The sequence below is a fragment of the Macaca thibetana genome, chromosome 13 (genome assembly GCF_024542745.1).
Source record: "Macaca thibetana thibetana isolate TM-01 chromosome 13, ASM2454274v1, whole genome shotgun sequence".
NCBI lineage: Eukaryota > Metazoa > Chordata > Mammalia > Primates > Cercopithecidae > Macaca > Macaca thibetana.
Genome location: NC_065590.1, coordinates 97,562,467 through 97,577,493, shown reverse-complemented (window position 1 = coordinate 97,577,493; position 15,027 = coordinate 97,562,467). Strand labels below are relative to the sequence as shown.

At 40.0% G+C, this 15,027-nt stretch overlaps 1 protein-coding gene and 1 non-coding gene across 5 annotated transcripts in view; both read right to left on the bottom strand.

Moving 5' to 3' along the window:
* ADAM17 (ADAM metallopeptidase domain 17) overlaps positions 1-15,027 on the bottom strand; it is a 68,661-nt gene that overhangs the window by 30,170 nt on the left and 23,464 nt on the right. Inside the window, exons 5-8 of one of the 4 annotated variants that reach the window (XM_050753898.1) lie at positions 8,503-8,671; positions 6,810-6,943; positions 3,333-3,422; positions 1,306-1,419 (exon numbers count right to left, since the gene is read on the bottom strand). In XM_050753898.1, the coding sequence (XP_050609855.1) occupies positions 1,306-1,419; positions 3,333-3,422; positions 6,810-6,943; positions 8,503-8,671 (507 nt within the window). The other 3 variants (XM_050753899.1, XM_050753900.1, XM_050753901.1) reach the window with 3 other exon arrangements.
* On the bottom strand, positions 13,615-13,718 carry LOC126934565 (small nucleolar RNA U13). The gene has a single exon (XR_007719028.1). It is a non-coding gene; the product is annotated as a small nucleolar RNA U13 (small nucleolar RNA).

The window sequence follows — 15,027 nt, the reverse complement described above, 5'->3', positions numbered from 1 at the left end:
TCTGTCATGTCAGCTGGAATAAACAATAACACTTGCTGAGCCTCTTCACAACAATGATGCTGTCTCAATCAACCTTTCAGGGTGCTCAGCAGATCAAATTAGACAAGGTATGAATGAGTACCACACAGGTGCTGCACGTTATGCTTCTCCATCTGGATGAAGAGTTATAATATCCTTCAATTCTATTAAAGCTTTGAAAACTTGATTTCAGCCTCATGAGACTCTGAACAGGAATCCAGATGAGCCACACCATACCTGGACTAGCCCATGCAAACTATGAGATAAATAAGTGTTGTTCTAAGCTGCTCCACTTGTGATAATTTGTTAAAGCAACAACAGGAAACTAATACACTTACCAACACATTAAAATATAACTACTATCACTTCATAGAAAGTCATTCTACACCAAAGTAATAGCACACACAAACTCAAGACACTGGAATCACATGGCAGTATCCTGTTATACAGCAAGACTCCAAATGATGTAAAATGATTAAGTTAGCCATCTTTAGATTAATCGCCAGAATAAAAACACAAAAATTTTAAATTCCCGTAGAGAACTTTCAGATCTCCAAGCTATATTTCTACTGTCTGATACATGTTCATAACCTGTTTGATAATTACTGCCCTAAAAGATAAATTGACAAGCTTCAGAGAGCCCTGAACTAAGTGTCCCGAACTAACAAAACAGTGTGCAAAAACTCTATACATTCGGTATCCATGTTATTTTCTAGAGCAGATCCACTGATTGCCTCATTAGATCCTCAAAGATATTAAGGTTAAGAAGCACTGCTTTGGCCGGGCACAGTGGCTCACACCTGTAATTCCAGCACTTTGGGAGGGCGAGGCAGGCAGATCATCTGAAGTCGGGAGTTCGAGACCAGCCTGACCAACATGGAGAAATCCCGTTTCTACTAAAAATACAAAAATTAGCTGGCCGTGGTGGTGCATGCCTATAATCCTAGCTACTCAGGAGGCTGAGGCAGGAGAATTGCTTGAACCTGGGAGGCGGAGGTTGCAGTGAGCCGAGATCATACCATTGCACTCCAGCCTGGGCAATAAGAGTGAAACCCTGTCTCAAAAAAAAAAAAAGCAGCAGCATTGCTTTATAATGTTTTTCTTTTTCACGGAGTTTTTGTTATTTGTTGTGTATGCTGTTACATGGGATGAGGTTCCTGCTGGATCAGCTGGGGGAGCTTGCTTCTTGGTTTCCATCTTTTCCAATATGCTCCTTCATTAAAACACATACAATCCACATAGCAGAAATCATAAAGTGGTGTTAATATCCAGGGTTCCAAGACCTACCTCTAGCAACATCTTCACATCCCAAGCATCCTTTTCTTCATTTGGGTAACTTTTTGCCATATTGTAATGCTTTTCACCAGGTTTTACCTCTTGTGGAGACTTGAGAATGCGAATCTATACTTAAAGAGATAATATACTTAGAACACTTCCAAAATAAGTCAGAAGACTCTGAATACTGCATTATTTTATCTGTTCAAAAAAAGAATTGTTCTAGAAAAAAACATTTTAAAACCAAAATTCATAAATTCTTCAGTTCTAATATTCAATGTTTGAAACAAACAGAGAAGCATATGGTATGGAAAACATGTCAATTAATTATTTATAATAATATGAATGTACTCCTACATTTTCATATCCTCTATGTTTATTTTGAAAAAATAAGAACTTGGGTTACAGGAGCCTAAAATAATTATTAGAACTATAGTCAACAGTTTAGGAAAGAATAATAAAATATACATCTCTTTGTGCATCAAAGGAATAAAAGACTAAGAACAGAGGCTTCTCCTTATATGTGCATTTCAGATAAATTCCTATTAAGCCTGCAAAGAAGGGGAAAAAAAGTAACAAAGGCTCCCATTAGAAAGTGTGAGATAAAGAAAGAAGGAAACTATGCTCAGCTCAGAGTTTCTGTGTGTCTCTCTTCCCTGCCTGCCTGCCTGCCTGCCTGCCTGTTCTGGTCTCCTCTGCCATTGTGTGGTAAGCTTACTGGGGTGGACTCTGCAGTTTTGATGGTGGCTGGTCAAGGTCAAATCTGGGACAACTACTTAGAAGCCCACCATGATGCACATCTAAACCACATCCTCCAATCCATCCTTCATCAGATGTAAAGAAGTTAATGTTTTAATCTCCTATATTATTCCTGTGTTCTTCAATTGGTTCCAAATGCCTAAAGCAAAAAGAAAATTTACAGGGTCCCTAAAACTCAAACATGATGCAGCTATTTATAATAAAACAAACGAGGCAGCTTTACATGCATGAACATGAAGTACTCTCCAACATACTGTGAAATGAAAAAGCGAGGTATAAAAGTGTACTGTATAGCACTGTTGTGTCAAATACAGACATATACATACACTATACATGCATATGACATCTCTAGAAAGATACATATGAAACTAGTGACATGAATGTCTTTGGGGAAAGGAACTGGTTTAACAATAAACAGGTTGCAGAGACTTACTTTTCACTGGTTTTTGTACTGTGCGTACGTTACCTATTCAAATAATAACTTAAAAAGAAAATGCAAAACAGTTGAAAGAGAATGAAAAGGGAAAAATCTCTTAGTTTTATACAAAAAATATCAAAGTTTAACATTTATAAATATGGTGAATGATTTAAAAAATTTTTTTAAACCTCTAAATTCTATACTGTAGAACTTATAAAAATATGGTTTACTACAAAAAGCCTGGAAAAAAATAGAGATAACAATTTATATAACTTACATATCAAAATGTCTCTCTGCCCAAAGTAATACCCTATGTCAGAAGTCTTTTTAGTCTTAGCAATTTGAAATAACTCTTCATATGAGCTATTAAGATGACACTAATATAACATTGCTAGACACATTCTGTTAACAGATTACAAGAAATCAGGAGACATCTGAGGGGAAAGAACCTAAAGGTTCTGTATATATAAATACAGCCTTGCAAAGGTACCCAGTATTTTTTAGTAAATTTTCTAAGGATTCAACGGTACGTGTCACAGTTTTAACGAAAGACTTAAGCATAATCAGAGGGGGGAAAGAAACTACAGAGAATAAAAAGGCCATGAATTCAAAGAAGGAACAAAGCACAGCAGCGTAAAAGGCTTTCTACCTAAAGCGAGACTAAGGACAGAAAACTTCACAATCTAGAACTAATTAACATCAAAAATACTGCACAATTCATCAGAAGAAAAATCACTGGCATTTGAGAAAACTTATTTATAATTATTGTTAAGGACAAGTTTTTGGGTTTTGGATACAAGTCACAAATATTTACATTACATAACTTAAGTGAGTAATATAAGCCATATCTATTGATAAATACCTGCTCTATCTGTATTCCATAGCCTTTAAAACCCGCATTATCCCATGAAGTGTTCCGATAGATGTCATCAACTCTGTCAATTAGCTCTATCTGTGTGTATTTAAAAAAGAAAAAAGACATTATGTAGCTCTTTACCTCTCCTGGCAATGCAATATAAAATCTATGGAGGAAAAAAAAATCTCAGTTTAGAGGCCATTGCAGAAGTTTCTACTTTCACAAAAACTAGCATTAAGATGTTACTATATCTGAGTATTCCCAACCTTTGGCCCCAAACTTAAAGTGCTGTTACCAGAATGAAACAATGGTATAGTTTAACCTAAATTTCAGGTACTCAATTGCACATGGAACCAAAATGATGAGTAACAGGCTTTTGTAAAACTACCGTTTCAGTCAATAATAAAAATTAAATTTAAAAGTCAATCAATATACCTGAAATACAGTTGACTCTTGAACAACATAGATTTGAACTTCAAGTGTCCACTTATATGTGGACTTCCTTAAGCCTTTGTCACCAGAGACAATATGACCAACTCTTCCTCTTCCTCCTCAGCCTACTCAACATGAAGACCATTATGATGATCCACTTCCACTTAGTGAATGGTAAATGTATTTTCTCTTCCTTATGATTTTTCTTTATTTTTTCAGAGACAAGGTCTTGCTCTGTCACCAGGGGTACAGCACAGTGGCACGATCATAGCTCACTATAGCCTGAATTTCCGGGCTCAAGCAATCCTCTCACCTCAGCCTCCTGAGTAACAGAAGACTACAGGCGCACACCACCATGCCCAGCTTTTTTTTTTTTTTTTTATGATTTTCATCATAACATTTTCCTTTAACTTACATGATTGTAAGAACACAGTAATAATACATATAAAAAATACGTGTTAATCGACTGTTATTTTATTGGTAAGGCTTCTGGTCAATAGTAGACTATTAGTAGTTACATTTTTGGAGAATCAAAGTTATACAGGGGCCGGGCATAGTGGTTCACGCCTGTAATCCCAGCACTTTGGGAGGCTGAGGCAGGAGGACTGCTTAAGCTTAGAAGTTTGAGACCATCCTGAGAAATTCTCCATCTCTACTAAAAATCAAAAAACTTAGCCAGGAAGGGTGAACACCTGTTGTCCCAGCTACTCAGGAGGCTGAGGCGGGAAGATTGTTTTGTTCCAGGCAATAGAGGCCGCAGTGAGCTACGATTTCGCCACTGCACTCCGGCCTGGGCAACAGAGTCTAAAAAAAAAAGTGACATGAGGATTTTTGACTGCAGAGAGAAGGTCAGTGCTTCTAACCCCCACCCCCCGGCACTGTTCCTGGGTCAACCGTATTCCCTTCTAAAAAGAATTCCATCTTCACTCTGTCTCTTGGTGAGTACCTCAAATGTCAGTGGCAGACAACTGCCAACCCTATTCCCCCACTCTCACCCCGAAAAGTTCAGCACTGAGGAATGGATAAGAAGACAGCCAGAAAGAACAAGGTTCATTTCAGCAACCCTCCTTCTTTTGCTCTCTGATTTGGGAAAACTGGAGAAGGAAGGCAGTATTGTTTCCAAGGAAAATGACATGAGAAAGAACAAAATGCTAATTACCTATCTTTTTTCTCAAAGAGAATATTCTACTATTCAAAAACTGGGTTGATAAGGTTTGTTCCAGCAACTGTGAAACAAGTTATGTCTCAGAAATTGTAAAAAATACAAATTTCAAGACTAGATCTCTCATTATATTCATATTTGTAGTGTAATGAACAAAGAAGTAATATAAGAGGAGCCCCTTAATACAAAACCCAGATTAAGAGAGAAGCTTTTTAAAGTAAGAATCTCTATCTTAGGAACAAGAATCACAGTGACTCTTACTAGCCTCATAATAAATTCACTTGATATGGGGCCGAGTGCTGTGGCTCACACCTGTAATTCCAGCTACTTGTGATGCTGAGGCAGGAGAACTGCTTGAACCCAGGAGGTGGGGGGTTGCAGTGAGCTGAGATTGCACCACTGCACTCCAGCCTGGGCAACACAGTGAGACTCTGTGTCAAACAAACAAACAAACAAACAAAAAAATCCACTTGACATGGAAGGGAAGGGAAAGAAGGGTAAGGGAGGGTATGAATAAAATGGACAGCATGGGAAAAGCAAGGCAATGAGAAAGACATCTTTACCGCCCCAGCTTCTTCTTGCTTCATGAATAGCTGCATTCTCCATTATTCCCTCAATAACAACATTTTGGTCAGTGCCAAGTAATCATGACGAATGAGGTCATACTAGCAAAAAATGTCAACAAAAAATGATTTCCCAGACTTTAAAAATCGTAATAGTTGGCCGGGCGCGGTGGCTCAAGCCTGTAATCCCAGCACTTTGGGAGGCCGAGACGGGCGGATCACGAGGTCAGGAGATCGAGACCATCCTGGCTAACACGGTGAAACCCCGTCTCTACTAAAAATACAAAAAAAGAAAACTAGCCGGGCGAGGTGGCGGGCGCCTGTAGTCCCAGCTACTCGGGAGGCTGAGGCAAAGAATGGCGTAAACCCGGAAGGCGGAGCTTGCAGTGAGCTGAGATCCGGCCACTACACTCCAGCCTGGGCGGCAGAGCGAGATTTCGTCTCAAAAAAAAAAAAAAAAATTGTAATAGTTCGGCCGGGTGCGGTGGCTCATGCCTGTAATCCCAGCACTTTGGGAGGCCGAGGCGGGCAGATCACGAGGTCAGGAGATCGAGACCATCCTGGCTAATATGGTGAAACTCCGTCTCTACCAAAAATACAAAAAAATTAGCCGGGCATGATGGTGGGTGCCTGTAGTCCCAGCTACTCGGGAGGCTGAGGCAGAAGAATGGCTTGAACCTGGGAGGTGGAGCTTGCAGTGAGCCAAGATTGTGCCACTGCACTCCAGCCTGGGCAACAGAGCAAGACTCTGTCTCAAAAAAAAAAAAAAAATCATAATAGTTCATGCTTAAAAATCCAGTATCAGCACTTCTTACATCTTTCCTTCACTTCTGTGCCCTAGAGCTAGTTATGACCATGAAAGTCCCACCTATTTCAAGTGAAGTCCAATGACTAGGTCTTTAACATGACAAACAAAACTCACCTTCCTCTCTGAAATATACATATAAGCAAAAGATAAACATGGGTTCATGCAAATCCATATTTTTACATTCACATGTGACACCACAGGTTCACTGCCATGATAGCAGTAATGTTTTTAAAGAGCTCACTTATATCAAGGAGGAAGACTACATTATAACCTCTCCCAAAGCCTATATGCATAAATTCTAACATGCACAAAATATTAGTTCGAGGGTAAAATGGGTTGTCATAAATTTGAAACTATAATTTCCATACAGTAACATAAAAACCTCAGAGAAAATCCCTCAAATATTTTAGGGAAATAACAGAGTATCTGGAACAGATCTGGTTTCATTAAGTTTCATGGAATGTACCCACTCACAAGAATTTTTTTTTCAATTACTTGATGCAATATCAAATACTTACTAAGTAATTTGTAGTTGTACTCTCTTCCCCTCTGCCCATGTATCTGTAGAAGCGATGATCTGCTACCACCAATAATTTACACGTGTTCTTCATGGGATCTGGGTCAGCTCTTCTCTTCACTCGATGAACAAGCTCTAATATGAATTTGTATGCACTATTAAATCAAAATTCACCAAAACAAGGAGTTTTATGGTAACACTTTAAATCTAATATATTTTTGAAACAAACATTATGTGAGCTTAATATCACTAAAGGATCTTGAACAACAACAAAAAAACAATTTGGAGGAAGACAGAAAAGTGAAAAGTAACATAAAGTTTAAACACTGTAGAATTCAAAACCAAGGACAAGTGCCTTCTTAATTTTTCAAATACAGAAACTTTAAAAAGTGTTCAACAGAGTAAGGCCGGGCATGTTGGCTCAGGCCTGCAATCCCAGCACTTTGCGAGGCCAAGGTGGGTGAATCACCTTAGGATGGGAGTTCGAGACCAGCCTGGCCAACATGATGAAACCCCATCTCTATTAAAAATACAAAAATTAGCCAGGTATGGTGGCGTCTGCCTGTAATCCCAGCTACTCATAAGGCTGAGGCAGGAGAAATCACTTGAACCCAGGGTGCGGAGGTTGCAGTGAGACAAGATTATGCCATTGCACTCAAGCCAGGGCAACAAGAGTGAGACTCCATTTCTAAATAAATCAATAAATAAATAAACAAATAGTGCTCAACAGAGTAAAACATTCACCTAATGCTGGGCTATGAAGCTGTCAGTCATATTCTACAACAAGAAGTTTATGAATTAACCAAAATAACAGTAAAAATGTCAAAATATTCACATTGAAAATTAGTTTGTGTTAATATGACAACTTTCTTGTGAAATAAAGAATTTATTTATATATTAAAATGCTAATATATATTTTAATAATATTGTAATAACATAACCATCTTTGGCCTGGCACGTTGGCTCACGCCTGTAATCCCAACACTTTGGGAGGTTGAGGTGGGCGAATCACTTGAGGCCAGGAGTTCGAGAACAGCCTGGTCAACATGGTGAAACCCCATCTCCACTAAAAATACAAAAATTAGCCAGGACTGGTGGCACGTGCCTATAATCCCAGCTACTCGGGAGGCTGAGGCAGGAAAATCACTTGAACCTGGAAGTCAAAGGTTGCAGCGAGCCGAGATTGCACTGCAAAAACAAAACAAAACAAAACAAAACAAAAAAACCTAACCAGGGGTGTTTTGGACAGTAAAATTCCAAGATGGTTATGTTTTTTAAATGACCCTAAATAGATTGTCCCAAGATGGATATAACCTTCTTGTATTCTAAGCAGTATATACATAGGTCTCTCCTGCTACCAATTAATTTCTTATAAACTCTAAAGATTGTCTTTCCACCATTATTATCATTTCTAAATATCTGCAAGAATATTTTCCCTCGGATCACTCCATTTCCCTTTTCCCTAATCTTTTTTAAAGTCTAATCTTTGTTGTTCCCATTATTTTCTAGAGTTTTCAACTCTTACATCATAGACAAAAGAAGTTGAAAATTTCTGGAATAAAACTCTTATTTGCATGCCAAATACTATAGTTACTTGACAATCATGTTATTTTTTTATCAAATAACAACCACCCCTATTGAAGTCAATTGTAATATGTTTGTTTCTTATTTGAAATACAGTCTTTAAGCCTTACCTTCAGGTGGTCCTCTGTCTACTAACCCTTTTGGGAGCAACTCTTCATTATCCACTTTTAAATAACCACACACTTTTGGAGACTGCAAACGTGAAACATTCTTGATATCTTCAGATTTATAAACTAACATTCTTTTGTCTTTGGTATCATTAACAAATCTCCAAAGTGGCTAAAACAGAAAATATACACGACTGAGATGGAAAAAAATAACAATTCCTAGACACTAAATTCTAACATTCTTTGCTTGTTCTTAGATAACATTCATTTCTAGGTTAAGTAAACTGATTAGTCATGTTATTAAAATAAATAATCTCAATTTTTAATCATACGGAGTTTCTAGGCTGGTAAGTAAATATGTAGATCATAAACTCTGATTAGTTTATCTGTATATAAATAAAGCTTTACATACTTTGCACATTATGAAATCTTTCAGAGGATGCAGAAGAGAAAAATGCATATCATTTTCCACTCATTCATTCCAAAACATTATGTAATATCTACTGTATACTGGCACTGTTATAGGTGATGGTGCTATAGTAATGAAAATTGGACAAGGTTTCTGTTCATGCAGCATCTTCATTTTAGCTTCCTTAACACTTAGGTGTTTGACATCTTTTTGCCACGTTAGGCTTTATCCACACAAAAGAACAAACATATTTATATGAAAGAAAACTCAGAACTTGCAACAATAGGTCTGAACCTTATTACTGGTTTCAGCGAATGCAGTTTTTTAAAAAAATCTCCACTTACAATGTTACAAGGCCAGAGTAAATCACAATTAATATACTCTAAAGTTTACCCAAGTCAAAAGGTTGTTTGTTTTGTTTCAAAGCAAAGTTATTCTCTGTAAGAACACTGGTCTCATCAGAACCAGGCGGTTTGTAGAGGACACACAAAAAATATATTTATCTCCATCAGGGAAATGCAAATCAAAACCCCAGTGGGAAAAAAGAACCCACAATGAAACACCCCTGTATACCCACTAGGATGACTATGATCAAAGACAAATACTGGTGAGAATGTAGAGAAATCCAGAACCCTCATATATGCTGATGAGAATGTAAAATGGTAAAACCACTTTAGAAAATAGTCTGGCAGGTCCTCAAAGGTTAAAAGTAGAATAACCATATGACCCGGCAATTCTGCTCCTAGTATATAACCAAGAGAAATGAAAACACAAGGAGTAATGTAAATAATAGCTAAAAAGTGGAAACAACCCAAATGTCCATCAACAACTAATCAATGAATAAACAAAATGCAGTTTATCCATACAATGGAATATTATTCAGCAATAAAAATAAATAAGATACAGATAGATGCTACAACGTAGATGAACCCTGGAAACATTATTCTAAGTGAAAGAAGCCACACACGGGCTGGGCGGAGTGGTTCACATCTGTAATCCCAGCACTTTGGGAGGCCAAGGCAGGCGGATCACTTGAGGTCAGGAGTTTGAGACCAGCCTGGCCAACACAGTGAAACCCTGACTCTAGTAAAAAATACAAAAATTAGTCAGGTATGGTGGCAGGCGCCTGTAATCCCAGCTACTCGGGAGGCTGAGGCGAGAGAATCAGTTGAACCCAGGAGGCGGAGGTTGCAGTGAGCCGAGATCATGCCACTGCACTCCAGCCTGGGCGACAGAGCAAGACTCCATCTCAAAAAAATTAAAAACTTAAAAAGAAGCCACACACAAAAGACCACATATAATTCCATTTATATGAGATGACCCAAATAGACAAATCTAAACAGACAGTAGATTCCTGGTTGCCTAGAGCTGGGGGAGTTAGGGAGGAAGAGGGAAGGATGGCTAAAGGATACAACGTTTCTTTTTCAGTTCATGAAAATGTTCTACAATTGAATGTGGTGGTGTTTGCACAACTCCATCAATATATGAAAACTGCCTGGCGTGATGGCTCACGCCTGTAATCTCAGCACTTTGGGAGGCCATGGTGGGCGGATAACTTGAGGCCAGGAGTTCAAGACCAGCCTGACCAACATGGTGAAACCCCATCTCTACTGAAATACAAAAATTAGCCAGGCATGGTGGTGGGCGCCTGTAATCCCAGCTACTCAAGAGGCTGAGCAGGACAATCACTTGAACCCAGGAGGCAGAGGATGCAGTGATCGTGCCACTGCACTCCAGCCTGGGTGACAGAGTGAGACTCTGTCTCAAAAATACACACACACACACACACACATACACACACACAACTACAAAACTATATATATTAAAGGGGTGAATAATATAGTATGTGAATTATATCTCAATAAAACTGTTAAACATTATATGCATACACATCTTTGGTAATCTATGTATGAGGTGGATGTAAGAAACAATGGTTACAGAATTTCAGGGCTAGCAGAGGCCTCAAAAGTTAACTAACCCAACTTCTGGGCTACAGGAATCTTCCATATTTAGTAAAGTTCATTTAGCCTATGAATAGAAGTGAAAATTTTTTTTATTTTGTGTCAAACATTTCTAAGTTCACATTGATTGTTTCCTAGTATAGCCAGTCAAGCACAGAAAAAGACAGCTGGCTTTGGGATCAGATATATCTGAGTTCAAACCTCAACGGTACCTCACTATGTGTCTTGGACAAGTACCCTGAGCATAACCTCCCTCGTTAGGTAAAGCAGTGATAATACCTAACTTGAAGATTATGAAGATTATGTAGGTAATAAATCTAGTTTTATAATAAGATTTCAAAAGAAAAGTGGTCATTATTAATAAAAGCTAAGCCTATTACCACTATTACTAGTAAGTTGCTGGAAAAAATCATTTGATGAGTAATTGACTAAAAGGCAGAAAACTTGATTGGATCCTGGATTGGAAAACCAAAAAAAAATCTATGAAGGAGATTTTGAGGATGACTAGAGACTTTGACTATGGCATGATTATTAGATAATACTGTAGAATTCTTTTCATTTTCTCAGGTATGTTACTTTTATTACAGCTATAGAAAAGAGTGCCTAGGGATGCATACAGAAGTAGTCAGGGGTGAAGTGTCATGATGTTTGCAAACGATTTGCATATGATTCAGGAAAAAAAGAGAGAAAGCTAGCATGACATTATGTTAGAAATTGTGGGCCGGGTGCGGTGGCTCAAGCCTGTAATCCCAGCACTTTGGGAGGCCGAGATGGGCAGATCACGAGGTCAAGAGATCAAGACCATCCTGGCTAACGTCGTGAAACCCCGTCTCTACTAAAAAAAATACAAAAAACTAGCCAGGCGAGGTGACGGGCGCCTGTAGTCCCAGCTACTCGGGAGGCTGAGGCAGGAGAATGGCGTAAACCCGGGAGGCGGAGCTTGCAGTGAGCTGAGATCTGGCCACTGTGCTCCAGCCTGGGCAACAGAGTGAGACTCCGCCTCAAAAAAAAAAAAAAAAAAGAAATTGTGTTAGAAATTGTTTAAGGGCTACATGGTTTTTGTTTTTTGTTTTGTTTTGTTTTTAATCTTTCTGTAGCTACAGGGTACTTTTTAATCTTTCTGTAGATTTGAACATTTTCTTTTTTCTTTTTTTTTTTTTTTGAGACAGAGTTTCACTCTGTCACCCACACTGGAGTACAGTGGAGCGATCTCAGCTCACTGCAACCTCTGTCTCCCAGGTTCAAGCGATTCTCCCGCCTAGGCCTCCCGAGCAGTTGGGATTACAGGTGCAAGCCACCAAGCCTGGCTAATTTTTGTATTTTTGGTAGAGAAGAGGTTTCACCATGTTGGCCAGGCTGGTCTCGAACCCCTGGCCTGAGGTGATCCACCCACCTCAGCTTCCCAAAGTGCTGGGATGACAGGCATGAGCCACCGCACAAGCTGAACATTTTCAAAACTAAAAGTTGGGGGAGGCCAAGCACGGTGGCTCATGCCTGTCATCCCAGGACTTTGGGAGGCCGAGGTGGGCAGATCACAGGTCAGACGTTCAAGACCAGCCTGGCCAGCATGGTGAAACCCCGTCTCTACTAAAAATACAAAAATTAGGCCAGACGCAGCGGGTCACGCCTGTAAGCCCAGCACCTTGGGAGGCCAAGGCAGGTGGATCACCTGAGACTAGGAGTTCAAGACCAGACTGGCCAACATGGCAAAACCCTGTCTCTACCAAAAATACAAAAACTAGCTGGGCACAGTGGCGTGTGCCTGTAATCCCAGCTACTTGGGAGGCTGAGGCAGGAGAAATGCTTGAACCTGGGAGGCGGAGATTGCAGTGAGCCGAGATTGTGCCACTGCACTCCAGCCTGGGCGATAGAGCAAGACTCCATCTCAAATAAATAAATAAAAGTTGGGGGAAATATTATCTCACCATGCAAGTTTAACCCAGGATTATTTATATAAATAGTAAGCTATGGTAAAGTCAGTGACAGTTTAAAATATTTAATGGCTGTGCACAGTGACTCACACCTGTCATCCCAGCACTTTGGGAGGCCAAGCGGAAGGATTGCTTACAGCCAGGCATTTGAGACCAGCCTGGCCAACACAGTGAGACCGCATCAAAAATGTGATGCACTTCTACAAAAATTTAACAAATTAGTTGGGCATGGTGGCATGCACCTGTAGTCCCAGCTACACAGGAGGCAGAAGAGAGGGATTGTCTGAGCCCAGGAGGTCAAGGCTGCAGTGAGCTATGATGGCACCACTGCACTTCAGCCTGAATGACCGAGTAAGACTCTGTCATAATTAAAATATTTAATGATGATGTGTTAAAAATAAGATATATATTTTTTCCTGCTCACTTATATTCCTAAGATCTTAGTGCAGATGAACAATGTTTTTACATCAAGGTAAGTGTAAAGAATTATTTTTTTTCGGCCGGGCGCGGTGGCTCAAGCCTGTAATCCCAGCACTTTGGGAGGGCGAGACGGGCGGATCACGAGGTCAGGAGATCGAGAACATCCTGGCTAACCTGGTGAAACCCCGTCTCTACTAAAAAATACAAAAAAACTAGCCGGGCGAGGTGGCAGGCGCCTGTAGTCCCAGCTACTCGGGAGGCTGAGGCAGGAGAATGGCGTAAACCCAGGAGGCGGAGCTTGCAGTGAGCTGAGATCCGGCCACTGCACTCCAGCCTGGGCAACAGAGCGAGACTCTGTCTCAAAAAAAAAAAAAAAAAGAATTATTTTTTTTCACGTCAGACTTGTAATGTGCTAACACTGTAACAAGGTTCTAGGGTGGTACATCTCATACATGTGTGTGAACAGCCAATCACCACACTTATGAACTATAAAAGTATCAAAAAGAATTATAAAGAGTATGAAAATCACCACTGTAAATAACAAATCATTTTTCAATAAAAATTAATTTCATGCAAAAATCCTTCAAGGTATCTGATGAGTATACTTGTAAGTAAACATCTTTGTGTGTGTGTATGTGTGAGATAGGGTCTCGCTCTGTCACCCAGGCTGGAGTGCAGCAGTACAATCTCAGTTCACTGCAGTCTCTGCCTCCAGAATTCAACTGATCCTACCGCCTCAGCATTCTGAGTAGCTGAGACCACAGGCATGTACCACTACGCCCAGCTAATTTCTTTTTTTCTTTTGTGGGGGAGTAGAGACAAGGTCTCCCTATATTGCCTAGGCTGGTCTCAAATCCCTGGACTCAAGCAGTCCACCCGCCTCAGCCTCCCAAAGTGCTTTTTACAGGTGTGAACCACTGTGCCTGGCTAAGTAAATATCTTATAATGAAATATTAGTTATACTCATTTTCATTCTTAGTGAAACAAAGATATGGGTGGAAACAGAATTCCTATTTTTCCAAAAGGAAGTATTTGAAAAAAATGAGTAATCTGGCAGGGCGTGGTGGCTCATGCCTGTAATCCCAGCACTTTGGGAGGCCGAGATGGGCGGATCACGAGGTCAGGAGTTCAAGACCAGCCTAGCCAACACAGTGAAACCCCATCTCTACTAAAAATACAAAAATTAACCGGGCATGGTGGCACACGCCTGTAATCCCAGCTACTCAAGGGACTGAGGCAGGAGAATCGCTTTAACCTGGGATGTGGAGGATGCAGAGAGCTGAGATGGCGCCATTGCACTCCAGTCTGGGTGACAGGGCGATATGCCATCTCAAAAAAAAAAAAAAAAAAATTGTAATCTGAGCAAATTTAACTTGGATCCTAAAGACACACATTTTAGCTTAAGAATAAGCTGGCCAGGCACAGTGGCTCACGCCTTTAATCCCAGCATTTTCAGAGGCCGAGGCTGGCAGATCATGAGGTCGGGAGATCGAGACCATTCTGGCCAACATTGTGAAACCCGTCTCTACCAAAAATACAAAAATTAGCTGGGTATGGTGGCACGCGCCTGTAATCCCAGCTACTTGGGAGGCTGAGGCAGGAGAATGGCTTGAACCCAGGAGGCAAAGACTGCAGTGAGCCGAAATCGCGCCACTGTACTCCAGCCTGGCAACAGAGCGAGATTCAGCCTCAAAAAAAAAAAAAAAAAAGAATAAATTATTCTACGGAAATAAGCAAGCATATGCACTGCAGCAAAAACAATGCTGTGCGTTTACCACACTGCTTTCTTTCTGAGCTCAAATTACGA